Genomic DNA, 22,384 nt, shown 5'->3' on the forward strand with positions numbered 1-22,384 from the left:
AAAATGCCTATATACAAATATGACACATAGGCTAATCTTATCTGGTAGACTGTTCTTGTCGGTATAAATTCTTTATAATCTTCCAATGGGAACAAACTGCTGATGTTTTTGTTCATCGCTTCTACTGCAGGACCACTGTTTAGTTACTTTTCGTAAAGCTTTATCATTTCAAAGAATTGTTTTCGTCTCCGTCTAATGATTTTCCACGTGTGCGGGTGTGTGACATTGCTGACTGACGCCGGCAGGGTTTCCCCCGTGTCTTACTGGAGATCGGCCGCTGTGTGCGCGCTGATAAGCTTCGCCGGAGAAGGCGGGCAGCGGCAGCAGCAGGTGCGTCCTCCTCAGCATCCCCGGCTGTGTCTCCGCCCTCTAGCTGCTCGCTATAGGCTGGGGGATTTAAGCGCGCCCGCCGTAATGATTAGGGCTTTCTGAGACTGATTGATTTCAAAACTTGACGGGTTTCGAGTTTCGCAGGTAAGACCACTTCGATATGCTCCCATGGCGCACATTAAGTCCAAGTTAGTCTGCGTGGGAGATCAGAGGGGGTTAACCTTTTAGTGAGTTTTACTCAGCTTGGATAGACTCACCCTTCGCTAAACTTACATTACTTTCAAAACACATATCAGCACATTGCACTGCATTGCAGGACCTAACAGTGGAGTTGTTGCATGCGTCTGTTTGGACAGAGATGAACCAAGAGTTGGATTACGGAGGCTCCGGGAGCAGCGGTAACGGAAAGCTGCGCCAGTGGCTGATCGATCAGGTGGACAGCGGCAAATATCCCGGTCTGGTGTGGGAAAACGACGAGAAGAGCATCTTCAGGATACCGTGGAAACACGCCGGGAAACAGGACTACAACCGGGATGAGGATGCCGCGCTTTTCAAGGTAAAACAGCCGCATCCTCCGGTTCATCCAGTCACAGATACTTTCAGAATAAAAGTAAGAAAGTAGGTGTAACTGACAAAAAACATCGTTTTAAATGCGTTTAAAATCTCACAAAGATTTAAAGTGATAGGACGGGAGACTATGAGAAATAATTGCCAAGGCTACAGTTAATATATTTTTTTTATCATAATGATGCGGCCTACCAATTCGAGTTTTAATGTCTTGTTATATTTCACGTTTAGTAGGCTAAAGCACTTTGCATTGTCGTTGTGTATGAAATGGGCAATATAAATAGGGCTGCAAAGATTCTTTTCATTATTGATTAGTGCCGATTACTTTGATTGATGTTTGGTCTATTAAATGTCAGAGGCTATTCTAAACCTAAAGTCAGTTTAATATTAAGCTACATAGCTTAGTTAAGAAAAACAGGAAATCTTTGCTTGTTCCCATAATGCATTTTCTGTTGGTGGACTACTTAATTAATTGCTTTAGCTCTATAAACTCTATAATAGGCTACCCCAATGATAAGCTTTGTAGTAAAAGTTCCTTTTCTTACGAGGATGTCTATCTTAAACACACTTCTGCAGGCTCCGCAGTAAGCTACATGCAGAAGTTGGATTTTGTCTTATACTCTCAAGCTTTAGTAAGGTTTTTTTTTTAAAGTTTTACCGGTGACCTGTCTGCAGGCCTGGGCGTTGTTTAAAGGCAAGTTTCGGGAGGGGATCGACAAGCCGGACCCGCCGACTTGGAAGACTCGCCTCCGCTGCGCCCTCAACAAGAGCAATGACTTTGAGGAACTTGTGGAGAGAAGCCAGTTGGACATCTCAGACCCTTACAAAGTCTACCGCATCATCCCCGAGGGCGCCAAGAAAAGTCAGTCCCACCTCAAACTCCTCATATGTCAAACAACGCAGGTTGATACTGTGGCACAGCGTGAGTTAAAGGGCGTTGCAGCCTGAAGAATACATTCTTGAATTTAACCAAATAGAGTGATTTCAAATGAAGGCTTTTTTTAAAGATAAGATTATTAGTTGTTTTTATGGTGAACTCGTTTTGGAAATTCTCTGAATACACTCAGTGATTCATAAAGGTCACTGACTTTTCAGAGTCAAGAAGTTCAAGCACCCCTTAAAGGTCATGCTGCATGCATGTGCAGAGTTCTGTATGTAAGATTTGTTCTTCTCTGTCTTGCATTTAGGACCCCGACAAGAAGACAGTCCCCTCAGTCCAATGAGCTATCAGGTGCACCCCTCCTATCCTGCCCTGCAGACCCAGGTGATTTTCATACACATGCAAATGAGTGGGGTGGACTAGAATGAAAAAGAGAGCCAGAGAGAGAATGAGAGAGGTTGGATGTGCAGCAGGATGAGAAAGCATACTGTGCATGTATGAATGACATCAGACATACCAGATGCCTAGTGGAGGTTTATGAGTTTCATCCCAGAGTTTTTACTGATACTGACGTCAAGTGCTGTTGGAAATGCTGAAATTTCAAGAATCATCACACAGGACCAAGAGAGTGTCCCATTTATCTGTGTTGTACAAGTTTAAGCTGTGATATTTTAGGCAAAAAGTATGTTAATAATGTCTTTTACTTAGTTAGACAGTTATGTATGTTTGTGCCAGGGGCAGGAATACTCTCAATGCAATGCAACCATCCAAATGTTTGACTATAGTGACCAAGAAAGATATATACTTTTTAAAAATACATTTAACTGTTTTTTTATTTTTATTTTAGCTCCCTACATATTTCAAAGTTCTCAGAGCCCTACTTCAAAGAATATAATTGTCGTGGACAAGTAATGAATTCTCCTTCCTTTCCTAAATTTAATTATCTTTTATAATTTTAAGTAAAATTGTCCCATTTTAACACATTTGTGACAGCTCTGAAAAAGGATGCTGTAATTGTAAAATGTAAACTACTAACTTAATTACTAATAAAGACTAACTAATTACAAACGATTTAAATTATATCACCATTAAATCCCGGTGTCCTGCTGTGTCCAGTACAGTGCGGTCGGATTACGTTAACTTTGCATGTTGGTTGTGTCTCTGTCTGTAGATGCCACAGTACATGCCCACACCAGAATGTGGCTGGAGAGATTACTGTCAGGAACAGGCCTCCCTGCCTGAGCTGCCCTTCACTCAGTGTCCCTGTCCCCCCCGCAGCCTGCCATGGCAGGGCCCGTCCATGGAGAATGGTACAATATATATATATATTATAATATTAATGTAAAAGCATTAACACCTTGTCAGTTTAAGTATTGCACATGTAAACGTTTTTCCTGCTGGTACTGAGCTCTTGTTTGTTCCTCCGTGTGTCCAGGATATCAGCTCAGAGCCTCAATTTACTCGTATGGTCCTGCTGATAGCCAGCCGTCGCCGTTTACACTGGACGCCAGCATCAGATCAGCAGAGGCGCTCTCAGGTACACAAACACTTTCATTTCACTTTTTTCTCTGCACGCTATGAAATCAGAAGGAGGGGATACTGTTGGCGCAGGTGACGTCCTCAGCTCTAGAATCTTTGAAACAAAGCCATAAATCAAGCAGTGAACACATCTTTACATAATATTTAAACACCTGGAGATATCATAATATGCCACATGTAAGTCCATATGTACAAGACTGTGCTTTGTTTATGGTCATATACAAAGACTATCTATTAAAGTATAACTTTAAAAGTAGTCTAATTTTAGCCAATATCCATTTAGACATCTTTAAAAAAGCTAATCAATGCAAAACTGCAGAGGACTTAATAACACTGCTCTGATATTGGGACAACTTGGAAGGTTAATACAACTGCACATTGTTTTGCCAAACTTAAAAATACATTGATTGAGGGTGCAATAATTAAACTTTTTTTTAAAAATCAATCATGAATATTTTTGATCTACTGTATATATTCAGAATCACCATTAGCATCACCTCCGTCGGCTGGTGTTTCGATACACCCACTTTACGCTACTAGCACCAAAGCCTGGGGATGGCTGTGTATCTGTCAGCTAGATTAGATTATTTTCTGCCCCTAGTGGCCCTAAATGAATTAACACAGCTTTAATGAAACCTGGGTAAGATGGCACTGTGTTTTGACATTGAGAAAATACACTATACGCCTGATGGAGGCACTATTTTAAACTAGCTTCAGTTTAAGATTAAAATTTTGCAGTGATAATTTCAGACATGGCTGTTCTAACTTCAGTAAAATTTGAAGGCATGACATATTTTAGGGCTTTGTAGCGATTCAAAACACTGACTGATGAAGGCACTATAATTAGAGTTTAACATTTCATCTTGCAACACAGAGCCTAACCTCAAAAGCAAGAGAGTCCAAGCACTAACACATCACTTCCATATAACCATTCATATGCTCTGTTCCAAGCTCTGTTCTGTTCACTGTTTAACTGTTTGCTGCTTCTGGCCAGAGAACAACAAACTTTAGGATGCAGCAGCATAAAGGCCAATAAAATAATTTGGGATGGGTTTTGATTAGTGATTTGAACATGGATGGATCAGTCCAGTCTTGGATGTTTTTAGGGATAGAGTTCCAGCGTGTTCCTATCGCCCCCGGTCTAATGTGGAGACGGAGTCGTGGAGACAGGAGGTTGGCAGTGAGGCAGTTTGTCAGAGTGGAGTTAGTTGTAGTAATGATAGATTTAGTGGAGTTTTAGAGCTGGACGTCATTGGCATAGCAGTGGAAGTGGAGACCATGGCGGCGAATGAGCTTACCAAGGTGGACCATGTACAGGATGAACAGGGGAGGACCAAGCACTGAAGCCTGGGGGACGCCTTGGGACAGGGGAGCAGTGGAGGAGGTGCAGTTGATGATCCTGATGAACTGTTTGTGAGAAATGACCTTAGCCAAGAGGGGGCAGTACCAGAGATGCTGAGGGAGACCTCAAAGTGGGAGAGAAGAATGGTGTGGGTGATGGTATCAAAAGCTGCAGGAAAGTCTAGGAGGATGAAAATGTTGAGATTACCAGAGTCTGAAGAGAAGGTCGTTCGGGACTTTGAGGAAGGATGTTTCTGTTCTGTGTTGTGAGCGGGAACAGGATTGAAATGCTTCGTTCAGGTCGTTTGAATGAGGTGAGCAACAACATGATCCAGTATTTTTGACAGGAAGGGGAGATTGGAGATGGGCGGGAAATTGCTCATGATATCAGGGTTAAGTCCAGGTTTTGTGAGGATGGGCGTGACAGCAGTCAGCTTGAGTGTTTGGGGTACAGAACCAGAGCTGAAGGAGGAGTTAATGAATGTTCTGTGATGAGTGAGGAGATCACTGGGTCCAAGGCGCAAGCGGTGCTTTTCATTTCTATCATAAAGTTGGACAGCTCCATGTGGGAAACAGGAGAACAGAGACAGCGGTTAGTGGTAAAGGAGACATGTGGGGGAGGTGGTCAAGTAACTGTAGAAGGTAACAATTTTTGTTTGGAAAAAGAACATTATCACCTCAAAATATCTGAAGAAATAAGTGAACTGCTAAATTGAGCAGGTTTAAAGCTATAGACTGCGCATGCCAATGTGCGTTCACTGAGAAAGAAGTAAAAACTCATTAAAGTTAAGCAGTGCCTGCATTTAAATTTGTAGTTTGGTAGGTAATGGAATAAATACATAAAATCAGTTTGGATTTCTGCGGGGTTGGAACAAATCCCTAAAAGGAAATTATCAAGTCATTTCTTCCAGCGGACTAATCAGTTATTCCCCTAATCGCATTTATTTTTATATTCCAAACATACAGTAGCTCGAACTCAGTAACAGTAACCGCATGAGTCAAGGTAAGATTGTATCGTATGGATTAGACAAAGATCAGTGTCTGAAATATGTGACATTGCAAATACATTCACTAAGACAGCACATTACACTGGGAAACATCTGAAAAGATTAATGCATCAGAAAATGTGAAGAAAACATATTCAGTGACCTCTGCCTGTGTCCTCTCCTCCTCCAATCAGACATCCGCCTGCACGTGTCTGTATATTTCCGGGACACTCTGGTGAGGGATGTGACCATCTCCAGTCCGGAGGGGTGCCACATCACTCCGTGCTCCACAGATGAAAAGCACTTTCTGCCTGGAGTTCCTGAGGTGGTCCCCCTGCCTGTGGACAGTCTCTCAGGGCAGAGGAGGTCAGAGGAGTGTCCACCGAGTCCCTCGTCAAACCTGGAGAGGGGAGTGTTACTGTGGATGGGCCCAGACGGACTCTACGCTCGGAGGCTGTGCCAGAGCAGAGTGTACTGGCAGGGAGGACTGTCCCAGTACGGAGACAAGCCCAACAAACTGGAGAGAGAGGTCACCTGTAAACTCCTCCACACACAGGACTACCTTACAGGTGAGGCAACGGAACAGGGCTGCAACTAATGATTAGTTCCATAATAATAATATCGATTAGTTGTCTCTGATCTATAGCCAAGTCTATGAAACGCCATAAAGCAGTGAAAAATGCCATCACAAAGCCCAAGGTAATGACTTCAGTTCAACAGTCCACATCCAAAGATATTCAAATTATAATATTAAACGCAGAGAAATCACATTTAAGGAGCCGAAACCAGCAAACGTTTGGAATTTTGTATCGACTGATGATACACACCTGATTATTATATATGTTTGTTGATTTGTTTTCTTTAAAATTAAAGCATGTTGCACAACTCCTCTCCAGTACCCGATGCTTCATCACTTGTTTTCAGCTATCTCGCCCTGGAGAAGAGTTGTGCAAGGTATTTATTTAGTTTTAAGGACTTTCACTGATGCTTCAAGTGCAGATATGATCCCTGAGTTACAGTACAGATACAAAACCCTTTATTCACTGAACAAGAAAGACCAAACTTCTGAAATGTTTAACACTGTTTAAACACAAGCAGCAAGAGATTTGCTTCTTAAATGTAGATTTAAATCAGGAACTGTCTGATCAAAGAATACATTGAGAATGATACGAATGTGACCTTTCAGTTCTTGACAGATGTGGACAGATTTCATTCTGTACAAAAAAGGGTTAATAACCAGCCCTACAACTGCTAAATCAATCAATCATTCTGGAAATGCCTTCAGAAAAGTGGGAAGTGGCTCATAAATTCACCTTCTGGGTACTTCAAAAGTCAAGTTTGTTTGTCAATGTGTCTGAACTGTCTTTGAGAAAAACAACAGCTCATTTTCTGTAAGTCACTTTGGACAAATGCTTTGTAAGAACAAAACTTATGAAAAACAAACCCCTATCAGAGAGGTAGACAAACTTTTTAAAGTAGCATTTCATGTTGAGGCAACAGTCACATGACTTCTTCACAGACACATCATCCCCGCCCACATGCCAAGACGGCCCCAGCTGTGTAAAATTATAACAGCTAATTGTATTTGCATACATGGTGTGACCAGGACTTTCCATTCGAATCACCCCAAAGGTCATGCCACTTAGAGTGAAATTCTTCTGAATTCATTTGAATTGTACCAGTTAAGATGTATTTTAGACATCAGAAGCTAATGATGGTTTGATCTTGTCTCCTTCATGACTATCAGAGATCCAGAGCTACGGGCTCCATGGTCGACCGCCTCCTCGTTTACAGGTCCTGCTGAGTTTTGGAGATGAGTGTCTGGACCCGCAGAGACAAAGACGGACCCTCACTGTCCAGGTCACTGTCCATTCTGTAATTCTAGCACTCATATTAAAGCACTGTTTAATCAGCCCTGCCTCATATCTCCTCATAGTACTTCCATGCACATTCAGATTGCTTTCATTTTATTTGTTTTATTATTTATTATTTACCGGGTTGTAAGTTAAGTCTTGAACGTTTAAAATGTAAAGTAAAAAATAGGATTTGAAACAAAGTTAAAACGTCAGATCTGAAAGTCTGTAAGAACTTCTTCATTGTCATAATGTTTGCTTTGTTTGAAAACTTGAAATTCAGTTCCTGAACGAGTCTTGCAGATATTCAGCACTCGCCTGGTTCCAGACCTCTGAATTGCCACCCACATCTGGGATTTTCTTTCACTGATTTCAAGCCAAAATGAAGGAGACTAATTTAACACACTCATTTGAAAGAATCAAATCAGCTATTTCTGCTTCAGATGACTTGTCACTATTTCAACCAAAAAACAAACAAAAGCGGAGGTCCAAACTATTGTGCTCTAGCATTTGTTGGCCGTTAGTGTTACTGTTGTAGCCAGATAATGAGGCTGAATCGCCAGTCATTGTGTTCATGTTAGCTTATTTCTTTATGGGAGGAGTTTTTATTTTGCCCTAACCAATCAGTAGCGAGTGATGTATTTGTCCCAATGTCGCCATCTTCAGTTGACAAAGAAGATGTTTTTCATGTCATTCGAAGAAATATGCAGATTAGAGCTTAAACAAGTAGTTGATTAATCAATTAGTCGATCAACAGTGAAAACACCTAAATATTCCACTGAAACAAGTGTGTCAAATACCTGCTGGACAGGTGCAGAAACTCAGAATTTAAAATGAGAATAATAAAATCATTCTTCAACAATTTTTACGTTATCGTCCTCAATGGCTGGAGTTTGTTCATCTCCACAATATCTGAGCAAACTCCGAACAGGAGACCGACCATGAGTTACAGTTGAAAGCTCTAGACAAAGCTAGTAAATGGATCTTTGAGGGAAGATTTTCTTTATGAAACTTAAAATGAGAACAAAGCAGCTCTTACAGACTTTCAAGTGCTATTTTTACACTTTCAAGTCCTGTTTTTCACTTTTCAAACTTACTTTTTAGGCTTTTAAATATTAGCTTTGATATTTTTATATTGAATTGAGCTGATAGAAATCAGTGATAGTCTAAAGCTTTTCACTGACCTCTCTGACCTTCTTGTGCTTCAGGTGGAGCCGCTGTTTGACAGGCAGCTCCTGTACTACGCCCAGCAGATGGGTGGCCACTACTACCGCAGCTACGAGCACCCAGGAGTCACGGATCACATAAACACCTCTGAGGACTACCAGAGGGCCATCACACATCACCACAGCAGCAGCCTGCAGGAGTGATCTCAGTAGGTTCAAGTGACTGTTGAAAACTTCCAGATGCAGCAATGAAAGGACAAGGAAGGAAACTGAGACAAGAGGACAAACCTGGACAGTATTATACATAAATCGATGGACATTTAGTGGCAGTTACTGTTTGCCCTGCAGGGTTCTGTGTGTGTTTGTCAGTGTGTGTGGCAACAAAGTTGCAGTGTTATTTTTTTACTTACTATTTGTAGGTTGCCATGAGTATTTTTTATACTGTCTATGCAAAGAAAACTGACAGCTTAGGTGATTGTATTGTGGAAAACTGTGTGGTGATTTTAGTGCCTTAAGGGGATAGTTAGTTAGTTTATGAAATACGCTTAATCACTTGCTGAAAGTTAGATGAGAAGATCGATAACACTCTCAAGTCTGTACACTAAACATGAAGCTGGAGCCAGCAGGTGGTTATCTTAGCTTAGCACTAAGACAAGAAAGGGGCGGAAATAGTTAGCCTGGCTCTGTCTAAATGCACCTCTAAAGCTCACAATTTAACATGATGTATACTGTTTGAAAGTAAAGAGTAAAATGTTTTATGGATGGTTAGGAGTCTTGTCCAGAAGCAGTAATTTCCTGGAGACTTTGCTGATTGTTTGGCAATTGCTCAGAGCCAAGAAAAAGGCTGGCATGAGCAGTTTTGGACTTACTGTGTACTCTGTACACAAAACCTAACAAGTTACAATGTGTTATATGAGAGCTTTAAAGGCACTAGGGAGATTAGATTTTGTACCTTTGGAGTGAACCAAGCTAGCTGGTAGCTTAGCAGTCTTTATGCTAAGCTAAGCTTAGTAGCTTCATGGATTACTGTACAAATGTGAGATCTGTGAGAGTGGTATGGATTTTCTTATTTAACTGTTCTTGTAAATAATTTTGCATCTCTTGTTGCTAGGAGACACTATCACCACCATTTAATAAATTATCAATGAAATCTTGCCTGGCTGTGTTTGTGTGAGAAACTCTCAGGGAGCTGATTTTAAATAAGCTTTTTTCAACTCAATTTTGTATTTCATTTATTTTTAAGTGTCATACATCAAATCTGAGAGACAGTTTAAGTGAATGTTTTGAGATTTTTGTGCCATGAACGAGCACATTTCTGTTGTAAAAAACAATAAATGGCTGAAGGTAAAAAGAGTGACGACCTTTGTTCATAGTTGTATGAGCTCTTCGGATAATGTCAGTAGTATGTGTGCTTGTCTGAACAGGAAGTGTGGTTCAGATGCAGGATGGGGCTGGTTAATCAAACACTTCATTATCACAAACAATGTGATGACATCACGAGGGGAGGAGAAAGAGGAAGAGGTCGGCCACGCTTTCCACGCTGCGCTGGAGCGAAAGCCTTCCTGGCTTCTACTTACAGATTAGTCTGTTTCCACGTCCCTGGAAAACAATCATAATACCCCATAAATACATTAGTCACTGCCGCAAAATAATGTACAAGAAGAGCAAGGAAGATGTCATCACTTGATAAGGTTGCTTGTGAAAAACAATTGAGACATTTTACCTGGAAATCCACCATCTAATGGCTTTTCATCAGGCAGAAAGCTTCAAAGTTTAGCATGACTACAGCTAATAGACTTCGTAAACAGTACATCAGAGCTGCAACTAATGATTAATTTATTTATATAATGTGTTCATTATGGTTTTGATAAACAGATTAATTGTTAAGTCCATAAAATATAAGAAAATGGTAAAATAAATGACCAACTTCCCAGCGCCTGAGGCGACATCTTCAAACTGCTTGTTTTACTTCAAATCTCAAAGACAAAAACTTTTTTAGAATATAAATGACAGAAAAGTAGCAGATCCCCACTTTTTAAGGGATCTAATTTTTTTTATTTAATTGCATTTTTGTTGACTAAATTACCTGAAACGATTGATTATTAAAATTGCTATTGATTAATCTTATCGACTAAAATCGATTAAATAACCTAAGCATTTCATTTACTATAGAGCATGCTTCGTTAACACACACACATTAATACACACTTAAAAACTGTCTGTTCAAGTGCTGTGTGGTGATGTTCTATATTTTTCTTATTTGTCAACAGATCCCAAAAACCAACAATGAATTGATCAGTTAGTATTGTGTGTGTATCCACTGCCTGATATATCTTAGTCCTCTGTGCCAACGAAGCTCCATTGTTGTCCAGAAACTACACTACGAGCACCAAATTGTTGTGTATTTATCTGCTGCTGAGAATAGTCCCCAATAAGTGCACTATTTCCTCCTGTTTGAATAACGTTTTTTAAAACCAATGGGAACCAATGGGCTAAAAGCTGAGAGCCACACTGAGAGACAGACTGACACATTAGTGGTTTTGGTCTTTTCATGGGATTTGTTGACAATAAGAAAAATGCAGAATATTGCTAACCTTATGCTTATAACCTTATAACCTTAAGACTTTTCTGCCAATAACCATTATTGGAAATGTCATGGATTATATAAAAATAATTTATTGAAGCACTTTTGTGTAAAGTTTCAACTAGTGGAGGTTAAAGGTTTATGTGATGCTTGCAAATGTCTGAAAAACACATCACTCAATCAGTAACTGTCCTGATCTTTTGTGGAACATTTCATCATATTTAGTCACTGAAAGAGACAATCTTACTTTAACTCAGATGTGGAAAACATCAAACGCCTTGCAGGTTTTCTATAGCAGGTGGGTCCATGAACACCTATTCACCACTTCAAGCGAAAACATGTTTTTGTAAATTTCAAAAAGGGAAAAATCTGCTTGCTTTCATTGACCCTTAAGCTTTGAGAAATGCAAACAAAGTCAGAAATGAACTTTGTCCATTCAGAATTGATCAATTAATTGTTACATTTGACCAGGTGAGATGATGAAAATTATGCGTAAGGCCACACTTTCTTTTAACACCACCTTCTTTTTAGCATTTATAGGCACTTTATAAACATTTAGTATAATTAAGTTGTAAGATTTAAGTGTTCATTAAAGTATTTGTTAACTGTAACTTTTCCTATGGGCAATTATAAGCGGAGGCTGTTGTATAAACAGATGATGAATGACAATATAGTAAAGTATGGTAAGTAAATATAGGACAACCCTGTCAAATGCCACAAATTTCCAGTGTAAATTATGTGATTGTTACTTGCTGCTCTTGTGAACTTCTAAGCCCACTGCATGAAAACATGTTGCTTAAGCTGCTTGACAATCAAGGTGAGCTAAATCGAATTTCCTCTCATGTGTCAAATTTCTCCATCCTTTTGATTACCCACTCACGGTGAAGAAAAGTGAGATCAAGGTCTAAATGTGTTTTGAAGGTCTTGTCATCTCGTCTCCTGAATGGAACAGAGTACCGGCGAATGAAAAACCCCCCCTTCTCACCTCTGTTACTGTAAACAGAGAGCTGGTGGAGAACGGATAAGGCTTTAGGCTTTGAACTTATTTTGTGAATGAATCCGTGGGAGGACAGAGAGCTATGTTTAGAACACAGAGAATCAAAACAACTCCTGCTTGCACTGCATGGCTTTCCCCTAAATGTAGATGGGAAACCAATACAAAGCAAAGGTTTGAGGTGCATGAATGTAGACAATAACAGAAAATTGTAGCCAAAAGACAACTGAAACGTGCAGGTGTAGCTTGTACATTCAAAAGTTGAGACTGAATGGGTGAGCTCCTGCTACAACACAACAGCACATCCGCAATGTCCTCAGATAACCTCCTTGTGTCTTGTCAAACTTTCTCATGTGAGCTGTGGGCGTGTCACTGTCTGTCTCCTCTACTTGAGTGACTCGACCTGCCACAACCGTCCCTACACCCACGACCATAATCATACTTTCTGTTGTCACCATCTTCCTCTTGGATCCAATTGCAGCCTCCTCTGTTTGCTGCCCTGAATAACGGCCTACACCGTCCCCACCCTGCATACGCCCTGTATTCACTCTCCTCCCAGAGAGCTAGATGCTGACATACCAGACAGCACAAGTGAACTGGTGAGCTGGAGCTCCAGAGATGAATGGCTAAACCCGCTGGTTTGACATATGATGCACACAGACCAACTGTCGGCAAATATACACTAATGCAAAACAGTTCACTTAAGTGTGATAAAGATCTGTAGACAAGACTAGATGGTATTACTCATAAGTGATTGTTTTGCAGATATTTCATAGGGTTGGCCACAAAATTATGATCAGAACAATTTTCAACAGCTCTGCAATGAATTGATGAGGTTTTTAATTTTCATTCTTTGAGACTGTATCTGAAAGGGACTTCTCTATATAAAAGGATGTCCATACGTGGAGTATTAATATATTTTACTGAGGTGTGTATTGGTGTAACATGCGGGTTATATTTTTTTGAACTTTTACCCACCAGTCACCAATCACTGCTAAAAAATGTAAAAATGAACTGTTAAGTTCAACGTTTAAACCAACAAGGATAAGAAGTCCTGAAAAAGTGCTCAGAATTATGGAAAGATTAAACTCTTTCAGATCTGTGACAACTAAGGAAACTTGATCTGCTGATGAAGAATGTGATACAGTGAGACGCACCTGAACAAGAAAGAAAGTGGACCTTGAGTTGAATTTGTTGATTTTACAAAAAGACCCAAATGAAAACATGCTACTTCTACAGTGAGTTGTATTACTTTATTGGGCAGTAGCAATTGCACTGAACAAATTATCAACAGTGACCTTAAATCCTCAACACATTCTGCAAGTGTATAGGACAGATATTTCAGTCTGAGCAGAGACAGTGGAGACTCCAGCTTTATAGTTTCATCACCACTGCTGGCCCAGAACTTTTGTCACACTGTCTGATAGCTACATGAGTGTCCGTATGTAATTAGCATAACCAACATGACTGGGACTGTCCTACACAGTAACAATGAAATCCACTCATTTAGTGTATTTGAGATTAGATTAACAGTCGCTGTCCAATCTATTGAAGCAGAAATTGAAAGTGACACTGAAAATAGCGATAACTGAAAAGATAAAGTTCATTAGCTGATGTGCACAGATAAGAAACAGAGTAGTATAGTGGCAGATAGAGTGGATTGAGTTTATCTCTTCACAGGCTGGACACAGGAGGGCTGGAAGCAGGTGAGCTGGAGCTGCATGCTGCTTTTAAACTTGTTCAACAGCTCTTCCAGTAACCTGGCGGAAAAGATAAAAACATACACAAATCATGTGAAATGAATCTTTAAAACATGAAGCACACACCCAAAGGTCACATCTCTTATTGGTAACATGGACCAGTATGAGACTCACTTCTTATCAGCTCCGCTGTGTAGCTGAGGAAGGGCATCCAAAGCCAGTTTGAAGCTGGAACTAGAAACGAGATGCTCAGTTAAAACTTTATTTAAAAAAAGAACATATTTATTAACACTGGAAACCAGAAAATACATTTCAGAACAGTGTCAATATATCCATGCATGCACACTGAACTACCTACATGAACACAAAAATGAACGCACACACATGCACACCACAGTGCATGCACACAGCAGAACCAGATTACTTTCACTTCCTTTCCATAACCCACCAAGTAAGATAAATAGGGATTGTAGTGAGGGATGTGCGACTGCCAAGATTTATGTTTGTCACATTCGCACCATAAATCACTAGGCACATATATGTGAGTTCCTGTCTGTTTCACTGTGTGTGTGTTCGCTCTACTTACTTGCTTTCAGCGTTTAAGAATGCGGCTATGGCATCTCTCAGAGCAAAGAGTTCAAGTCGAGCCTGAGGACGATGCGGGGGGGGTGGGATTATAAAAAAGAAAGGGCAACAGTGCAGATGAAATCAAAGGAAAATTGTCAACTGCCAGCAGTTGGTAGCTTGAACAGATATATGGTATTATAAGAAATGACAGGTAAATCCCCAACAAGTGTGGGGGTCGACTTATGAGTCAGGGTCTTACTAAGAGTGATAAACTGCTCTATAACGGTGTGCGTGTGAATGCCAGTGTGTACCTGCAGGGCTCCATTTTTGCTGAATGAGGACACGCATTGCATAAGGCGACACATCTCGTCCGCAACTGACTCAACAATTTTAGACAAAACCCGAGGTACCAGGTCCTTAGAGACTGTGAAGACCTGAGAAAGAGAAGGTTGTGAAAGGATAAGACAGGGTGGGGATAAAAAAAACAAAAAAAAACACAGCAGGTAAATGCAGTTTTTTTTTTTGTTTGTTTTTGTTTTTTTTAAAAGGACAAGTCCAAAGAACAACAGGAGTGTTGATGGTGTTTAAAAAGTGTGTATGTTGTTTGTACCTCAGCATGAACTGTGATGATGTTGACCAGAGCTTCCTTCAGGTAGTTCCTTACACCTGAGGGAGAAGAAGGCACGACGTGAACAAAATTTCAGGGAAACCGGATGACGAGATGCTAAGAGAGCTAAATGGAAACAAATAGTATTCAAACTGTCAGATACACCTCAGGCTTGAACAACAGTCGTCGGGGAGAATGTGTCGAGCTACAGGCAGGTCTGACACACACCAGCTGCATTGTCAAGTGTTCCGTTATTTAACACGTGTCGTATCTCAAAAAGAAAGGTATCAAAGTACCATTTTTGGTACTGATACCGTTACTCAGGAGTCGTATTGACAATAGTATAGAAAGACTTCACAGGATAGCCAGCCCTATGCATAAGATGTTTTATAGCCGTGTCAAAATCACAAGCCCATAACTAAAAAGAGCCATATTTGGTTATTTATGATTAATATATTTTTGGAACTGGAGCAGTCCAGGGAGAAGAAAAGTAGCACACTGAAGGTAAATAATGCCAAAGTTTTACACTGCAGGGCTTAAGAGGCATAACTCTGCCCACACCAGTGTTGTGTCATCATGTTTTGTTTAAGCCAATAGTATATACAATGAGAAATGGTGAATCTAAGTGGCTGTTCAGTGAAATCTTCATAATGATTAACAATTTACGTGGACCAACCTCATTTGCACTAAAAATGTGACAGAGAGGACGTTATTGCTCCTAAAATTATTTTACTTTACACCGGAGAGACCATAGTTAATGTGTTGCTTGGAAGTTTATAAACTAACATTTAATAAACAGTGAAACAACCAGAGGCGAAAACAGACAGAAAGTACTGAAACTGGATGTTTAATGCCTTGCAGCACCCACACACCAACATGAGTCCCACACAAAAAGTGCAACAAGTGAAAGTATCATATCCTAGACCTGTGGTTTAGTGTCCAAAATGTTCCTCTTTCACATGTAACCCAAACACACAAACTCACACCGGCAGGAACAAACCCGTGCAAGACCCAACTTTCGATCAATACTGCCTTTTAAAACCGTGTGATAAGCTGCTGCCCATCTGAAAATTCACCCAAAGCTCGCACACACACTCTGACATGTTGCTTCACATCCTGTGCTTAGGTAAACCACATATACGCATTAAAGTTTCACCTGGGTTTGGAGTGCATCTGGTGAGCGAAAAAGTCAAACTAAACTCATAAACACACATATCACTGCACACCCACAGCTGAATGCAAAGGCCACGATTCTTTAAGGGGGGACCAATACACTAATCTCAGTGGTGTTTACAGTAAGCCATCAAAGAGCTGTACTTTACACATGACACATGAGAGCCACAGCAACAAAGATCAGACAAGATATGTCGAGTTACATCCCACAGGACTGTTAGGGGCTCACTTCTGATTTTACAAGGGTCAAATAGCGGTTGCCACGGGTGATTTCCCCTGTCATCTCCAGACATACATCCCAGGTTTTATCATAATGCCACACAAGGAGTGTGTCCGGACCGTAAACTTTTCACTTAGCATGCCTCCACTGAGGCTGTGCTGTGCAGTACCTGTTGGTGTTTGGCAGTCTCTCCAGTCAAAGTATCCAGCGTAGATGCCGGGCTCCAGAGAGCCGGCAATCGGGTCAGCTCGTCTCTCAATGTAGGCATCAAAGAGTTTTCTGTCCAACTCTCGTACAGCGTCCACACTCACCTGGCATGTCATGACATTTAATGTTACCGCAACAGAATGGAGACAAAAAGTACACAATACCCTTTTTTTATTGTCACTTCTAAGGCTAAGCAGGCTGCAGCACTGAACAAATAAATCCATCCATCAACAGACACATAATACATCCCCATCTAATGATCATTGTTTAGCTGTGTTGTCTCTCTCTTTAGTTGCATGTCTATATCAGTGCTTCTGACAACCGGAGTCTAAATCATTGTACAGTATGTGTCAACATACTTTGATACTGAAATCCGCTAATGCACATTTGTATGTTTGGCTGGCCGATAGGATAAACCAATTTCATGATAGCAATATGAGCAGTAAGAATTTCCGTTAGTGATATAGATCTTGATTTGGGCTGCAACTACTGACAAAATTCTAATTTTTTCAGTTCAGATCCCAAAGATGTTCATTTACAATAATAAAAAACTGAAAAATAGCATAAAAATTTCACATTTCAGAGACAGAGAATGTTCTTGATAAGCAACTTTAAATTGTTGTAGCAAAATCACATATAAAAATAATTCTCAGTGAACGTAATGAAACATATCCCATCTCACATGAGAGAAATTGAAAGAAAGCAAAAATTGTCAGTGAAACTTAACAAGTTTCATCGACAATTTTTGCTTTCTTTCAATTTCTTTAATCAACATATTTATTATGTCCATCAAAATTTAGTCAAGTCATGACAATGCCATTACTATACGTTTCCAATAAAAAGACAAAGTGCCACACACATAACTTGCTATACAAATACTAAAATACAAGATAAGTCTAAAATCAGTCTTTCAAAGAAAATGGTGTTCACCTATTTTTACAGGAAACCAACTGAACAATTTGCTTTGTGATTCAGCCATTACTCATTGTGTGCAGTTATGTGACTGTGCGCATATGTGAAGAAAAAGGAGTGAAAATGTGGAACTGAGCTTCCAAGACATCAACCTTTACTTATTTTCTTTTAAGAAAAGAGTCATATCTCTGCTCAGAACACAGTGAGGGATCTTCAGCATCTTTTGTCAGCTTTGTATTTAATGACAACACAAAAAAACTCCTCAAACAGTACGAGACAGAGCTGAGTAATCATTCCTTTATCTGAAGTCCTTACAGTTATTTCAAAAACCAGCTGCTAATTAGTAATGGCAGTTAATGGAGTGTAACACTGACCCGTGTGATCTTCTCGGTTCCTGTGAAGCCATGTTTCTCAAAGTGATCGGCCAGGTTCAGGAAGGTGCGTCTCTCCAGGTATTGGCAGTTACTTAGGATGATCAGTAGACGCTGCTCCTATACACAAAAACACACGTTTATACTTTTATATTTGTGTGAACTCCTGTAGACATAATACAGTCCGTACCCATGAGTTTCTGAATATGTCCATACTTTTCTAGAATATTCTCCCTTTCCAGTTGTTCTCACTTTTCAAACTTGTCCACATTTTCCTAATACACACTCACCAGCCACTTTATTAGGCACACCTGTTCATTGCTTGTTAACACAAATAGCTATTCACATGGCAGCAACTCAATGCATTTAGGTATGTGGACGCGGTCAAGACAACTTGCTGAAGTTCAAACCGAGCATCAGAATGGTGAAAAAAGGGGATTGGATCGACTTTGAATGTGGCATGGTTTGGCGTAAACAACATGAAAGCATGGATCCATCCTGCCTTGTAGTGGTGTAATGGTGTAGGGGATATTTTCTTGGCACACTCTGGGCCCCCTAGTATCAACTGAGCATTGTTTAAATGCGACAGCCTACCCGAGTATTGTTACCGACCAACGTCCATTGCTTTATGACCATAGTGTACAATATTCTGATGGCTGCTTCCGGCAGGATAATGCGCCATGTTATAAAGCTCAAATCTTCTCAAACTGGTTCTTGAACATGACAATGAGTTCACTGCACTCCAATGGCCTCCACAGTCACTAGATCTCAATCCAATAGAGCAGCTTTGGGATGTCGTGGAACGGGAGATTCGCATCATGGATGTGCAGCTGACAAATCTGCGTGATGCTATCATGTCAATCTGGACCAAAGAATGGTCACCATCAACACCTTGTTGAAAGTACGCCACAAAGAATTAGGGCAGTTCTGAGGCAAAAGGGGGTCACTAGCAAGGTGTACCCAATAAAATAGCCAGTGAGTGCGTCTTTACTTTCCAAAAATATCCTAATTTATAAATGTCCCCACTTAACTAAATCATCACCATACTTTCCTAAAATGTCCTTGCCTCTTCCATGTCCTTCCTTTCCACAGTTGTGCTGCTATTGTTTTGCTAAAACGTTCTTTAATCTCCTCACTTCGCTCAGTTTCCTAAAACGTACACACTTTTCTGAAACATCCTAATGTTCCTAAATTTTTCTCCCTTTCTAAGCGTCCTCACTTTTCAAACTTGTCCACACTCTCCAAAAATGAAATGTTCTAATTTTTCTAAAATGTCCTCATGTCCTAAAATGGCATCACTTCGTAAATTGTTCTTACTTAGCAAAAATATTCTCAGTTGTGCCTCAAAAGTCCCAATTCACTAAAATGTCATAACTTTCCAAAAATGTCCATGGTTTTCAAAATGTCTTTATTTTCCTACAATATCCTCACTTTTAAAAATTGGCCACACTTTACTTAAAGGTGGGGCATGTGATTCTAGAGAAATCCAATACCATGATATTGAGCGAACGACACAGCAATTAATGTAACCAACGTTAGCTAAGTTGTGGGTTAGCATACTGTTGCTTCAGTTGCTGCTGCAAAGCTAACATGAGATGTTCCCAGTGCCAGCACATCACAACAACAGCATGTCCTGGCAAACCAGAAAGTAAGCTGAATGTCTGTAGGAAAGTCATTTAATGTTACCTGACACTCAAATCATGGCTGAAATAGTCTTGTGTGTGGCAGGTTGTGGGCCACTTTGTTTGTTTACTATTTAAAGAGCCAGACAATCACCAGACTTTTTTTCAGCACACACAAAGAACATACAGCTGGAGGGACAGTGGGAAGATATTTGAATTCGACAAAAAAACGTGTATGGGATAAGAATCGCACACCCCCGTATAAATTAAAGTTCACTAAAATGTTCTCACTTTCCAAAAATGTCCTTGCTTTTTCACAGTTGCTCTCACTTTCCAAAATTGCTTTTATTTCTTTGCTAAAATGCCACGTGTTTCTCAATATGTACACACTTTTCTAAAATATTCTCCCTTTCCAAGTGTCTGCACTTTTCAAACCTTTTCCTCATGTGGCTTTCAGACAATGTCCTAATTTTTTCAAATAATGACCTCAAAATGTCCTCCCGTCCTAAAATGCCATCACTTGGGAAAATGTTCTCACTTTTCAAAACTGTTCTTACTGGTGTTTCCAATGTCCTTGCTTTCCTAACACATTCCCCACTTTCCAAAATGTCTATATCTAATATGTCTGCCTTTTGAAAAGGGTCCTCACTTTTCTGACCTCCTCATTTTCCTAATATGTCCTCACTCTAAAATGTCTAAAAGTAAAATTGGTACTCCCAAATAAATAAGCGCAAACACACGATAATGCATACAGATTAAGAAACAGCACACTAACACTGACAGGAGCAACGACAGAATATCAGCCTACATTTTGACAACCACATATGATGTCGTCATTGGCGGCAATTTGTTTGTCACACTCGATATAACCAAGACTGCAGACCTACACACAAGATAAAAGACTTCAGTGGGCTGATGTAAAATGTTATCTATCTAGTAATGGCAGCCAGGTACCGTCCTTGTTTGTATGTGGGTGATTCAAGCTTGCCAACATGCCAAACACTAGAGCTCATATAATGAGTGACACCAGTGGTAACTCTGGTCAACTGCACTCGGTCGAGTCTGGCTGCATAACCCCTGCTACACATATTTTGGCTGGGGAAACCCCATCTGCACCTTGCTCCATTTCCCTTTACCAGAAGCACTCTACGCCCTACTCTTCCTCCTCCCCTGCGCTTAACCCCTTTCACTAACATCTCAAACAAGTTACAGGAAATGAGGACATATCTGCTTCTTGTCCGCAACCAGGAAACAGCCTGATAACATTTGGTGGTTTGAATGAGTGACACACGTGTTTGTCTGGCTGTGTATAGAAGAGAGCTCATGCTTTGGCAATGCTAGCAGTCGCCGAATGTGGGATTTCAGATTGTATTATCCCCCAACAGTTTAAAGGAAACAACAAAAAAGCAAATCCCACTTACAGATGTTGGACTGAAGCCCTCTTGAATACCATGAAACCGATCAGGCGAGGACAGGTCCACTGAAATGTTGCTTCACACACAGGAGAGATTTTAACATGCTAGAGTCGGGCACACTGTAATCAAAGATATAAAATAGTTATCCAAATACTTACTGAGATTTCTCCATGTCTCCATCTGTTTTAGTGCTCAACTGCTCCAAGCAGTTTATGAAAACCTGAGTGGAACACATGGACACACGTGGTCAGGCATGGTGTGAAAACATCCGCTCATTTCACAACAGATTTATATCTTAGCTATACTAACACAAGATGATACAGTGCTTCAGCGGAAAATTTATATACATATATATATATTTTTAGCTTTCATATGGCACCTATACACTGCAAAAACAACAATCTTGTCAGTTTACTGCATATCACACTATATGAGTTGGCACAAAAGAAATCTTGGTGGACTGACTGAATAAAATCAGTGTAGTGCTATGTTGCAAATGGAAAAAAAAAATAAAAAAAAAAGAAGCAAGCAGAGACACGTCATGTTTTTAAAAAGTAGCAAAAACGATCAACAAGGTTTAGCCACAGAGCTAGAATCAAAAAATCTTGCAAGAGTGTGGCTCTCGTGGCCAAGGAAAAGACAACCACGTGGCATGCTGATTCTGCAAACTTGTTGTCTAAGTAAGCAGTAACATTACTCTATATTGCCAGAGTATTCTGTATCATTTCATGGTGTATTTTGACTGGTTGATTTTTAGATGTGGATCATAGCAGAAGTCTCATTGTGGGGGTTTGGTCCTAAATATCTCAGGATTGTCATTGGTTGTCAAAGTTCTAAATTTGACTCTGAAATAAAGTTAATGCTGTATATCCAATGGATATTTGTCCAAGATATGGATATTATCCATATCATGGACAGCCCAAGATCACACAGTGTAAAGGGTCATTTAAACAGAGGATTAAGAGCTAAAATCATGGGTGAACAGCATGTTAAATACCGCTTTCCCTAATTTGGTGTGTTCTTAAAAACATCCAAAATGTAACTACCCCTGTTATTTTGGCTTCAGGTTGACGTATCTTACCTTCATGATGCTCACACTGAGCTCTGTGGCCTGGTCCTGGACCTGGTCCAACTGCAGCACCTGAAGAAAAGACAACATCAGAGAAGTCTTACTTTCCAAATTACCTAAAATAAGGGGTTGTGTCTATGTTCTGTGTTTTTATTGTTGTATGCTGTGTTTATTCCTAAAAGTTATGAAGCACAATGTCATATGATTGCTTTCCAGGACTGCATGACACTGTAACCAATAAGAAAATTGAGGACCCCCCCCCCCCCCCCCCCCCCCCCCCC

General features: G+C 40.2%; 2 protein-coding genes across 6 annotated transcripts in view; one reads left to right on the top strand and one right to left on the bottom strand.

The window, feature by feature from the left end:
* The first annotated feature begins 349 nt into the window (after positions 1 to 349).
* On the top strand, positions 350 to 9,812 carry LOC123971769 (interferon regulatory factor 4-like). Of its 2 annotated transcripts, none has more exons than XM_046050796.1 (9): positions 350 to 474; positions 687 to 886; positions 1,573 to 1,819; positions 2,085 to 2,161; positions 2,949 to 3,087; positions 3,213 to 3,314; positions 5,838 to 6,212; positions 7,391 to 7,503; positions 8,705 to 9,812. In XM_046050796.1, the coding sequence occupies exons 2-9, from the start codon at positions 689 to 691 to the stop codon at positions 8,864 to 8,866; spliced, it is 1,413 nt and encodes a 470-aa protein (XP_045906752.1). In that variant the 5' UTR covers positions 350 to 474; positions 687 to 688; the 3' UTR covers positions 8,867 to 9,812. The 2 variants fall into 2 exon arrangements, with proteins under 2 accessions (XP_045906752.1, XP_045906753.1); XM_046050797.1 differs by having other exon boundaries at positions 1,573 to 1,759.
* A 3,667-nt stretch (positions 9,813 to 13,479) lies between these two features.
* Positions 13,480 to 22,384, bottom strand: part of exoc2 (exocyst complex component 2) — a 50,734-nt gene continuing 41,829 nt past the window's right edge. For all 4 annotated transcript variants that reach the window (XM_046049725.1, XM_046049726.1, XM_046049724.1 and 1 more), the window contains 10 exons: positions 22,116 to 22,175; positions 21,193 to 21,254; positions 21,041 to 21,110; positions 18,001 to 18,117; positions 16,677 to 16,818; positions 15,118 to 15,173; positions 14,819 to 14,941; positions 14,527 to 14,588; positions 14,115 to 14,174; positions 13,480 to 14,000 (listed from right to left, as the gene is read on the bottom strand). In XM_046049725.1, the coding sequence (XP_045905681.1) occupies positions 13,907 to 14,000; positions 14,115 to 14,174; positions 14,527 to 14,588; positions 14,819 to 14,941; positions 15,118 to 15,173; positions 16,677 to 16,818; positions 18,001 to 18,117; positions 21,041 to 21,110; positions 21,193 to 21,254; positions 22,116 to 22,175 (846 nt within the window). In that variant the 3' untranslated portion in view covers positions 13,480 to 13,906. The remainder of the gene's footprint in view (positions 14,001 to 14,114; positions 14,175 to 14,526; positions 14,589 to 14,818; positions 14,942 to 15,117; positions 15,174 to 16,676; positions 16,819 to 18,000; positions 18,118 to 21,040; positions 21,111 to 21,192; positions 21,255 to 22,115; positions 22,176 to 22,384) is intronic.

The sequence above is a fragment of the Micropterus dolomieu genome, linkage group LG05 (genome assembly GCF_021292245.1).
Source record: "Micropterus dolomieu isolate WLL.071019.BEF.003 ecotype Adirondacks linkage group LG05, ASM2129224v1, whole genome shotgun sequence".
In the NCBI taxonomy this organism is placed as follows: Eukaryota; Metazoa; Chordata; class Actinopteri; order Centrarchiformes; family Centrarchidae; genus Micropterus; species Micropterus dolomieu.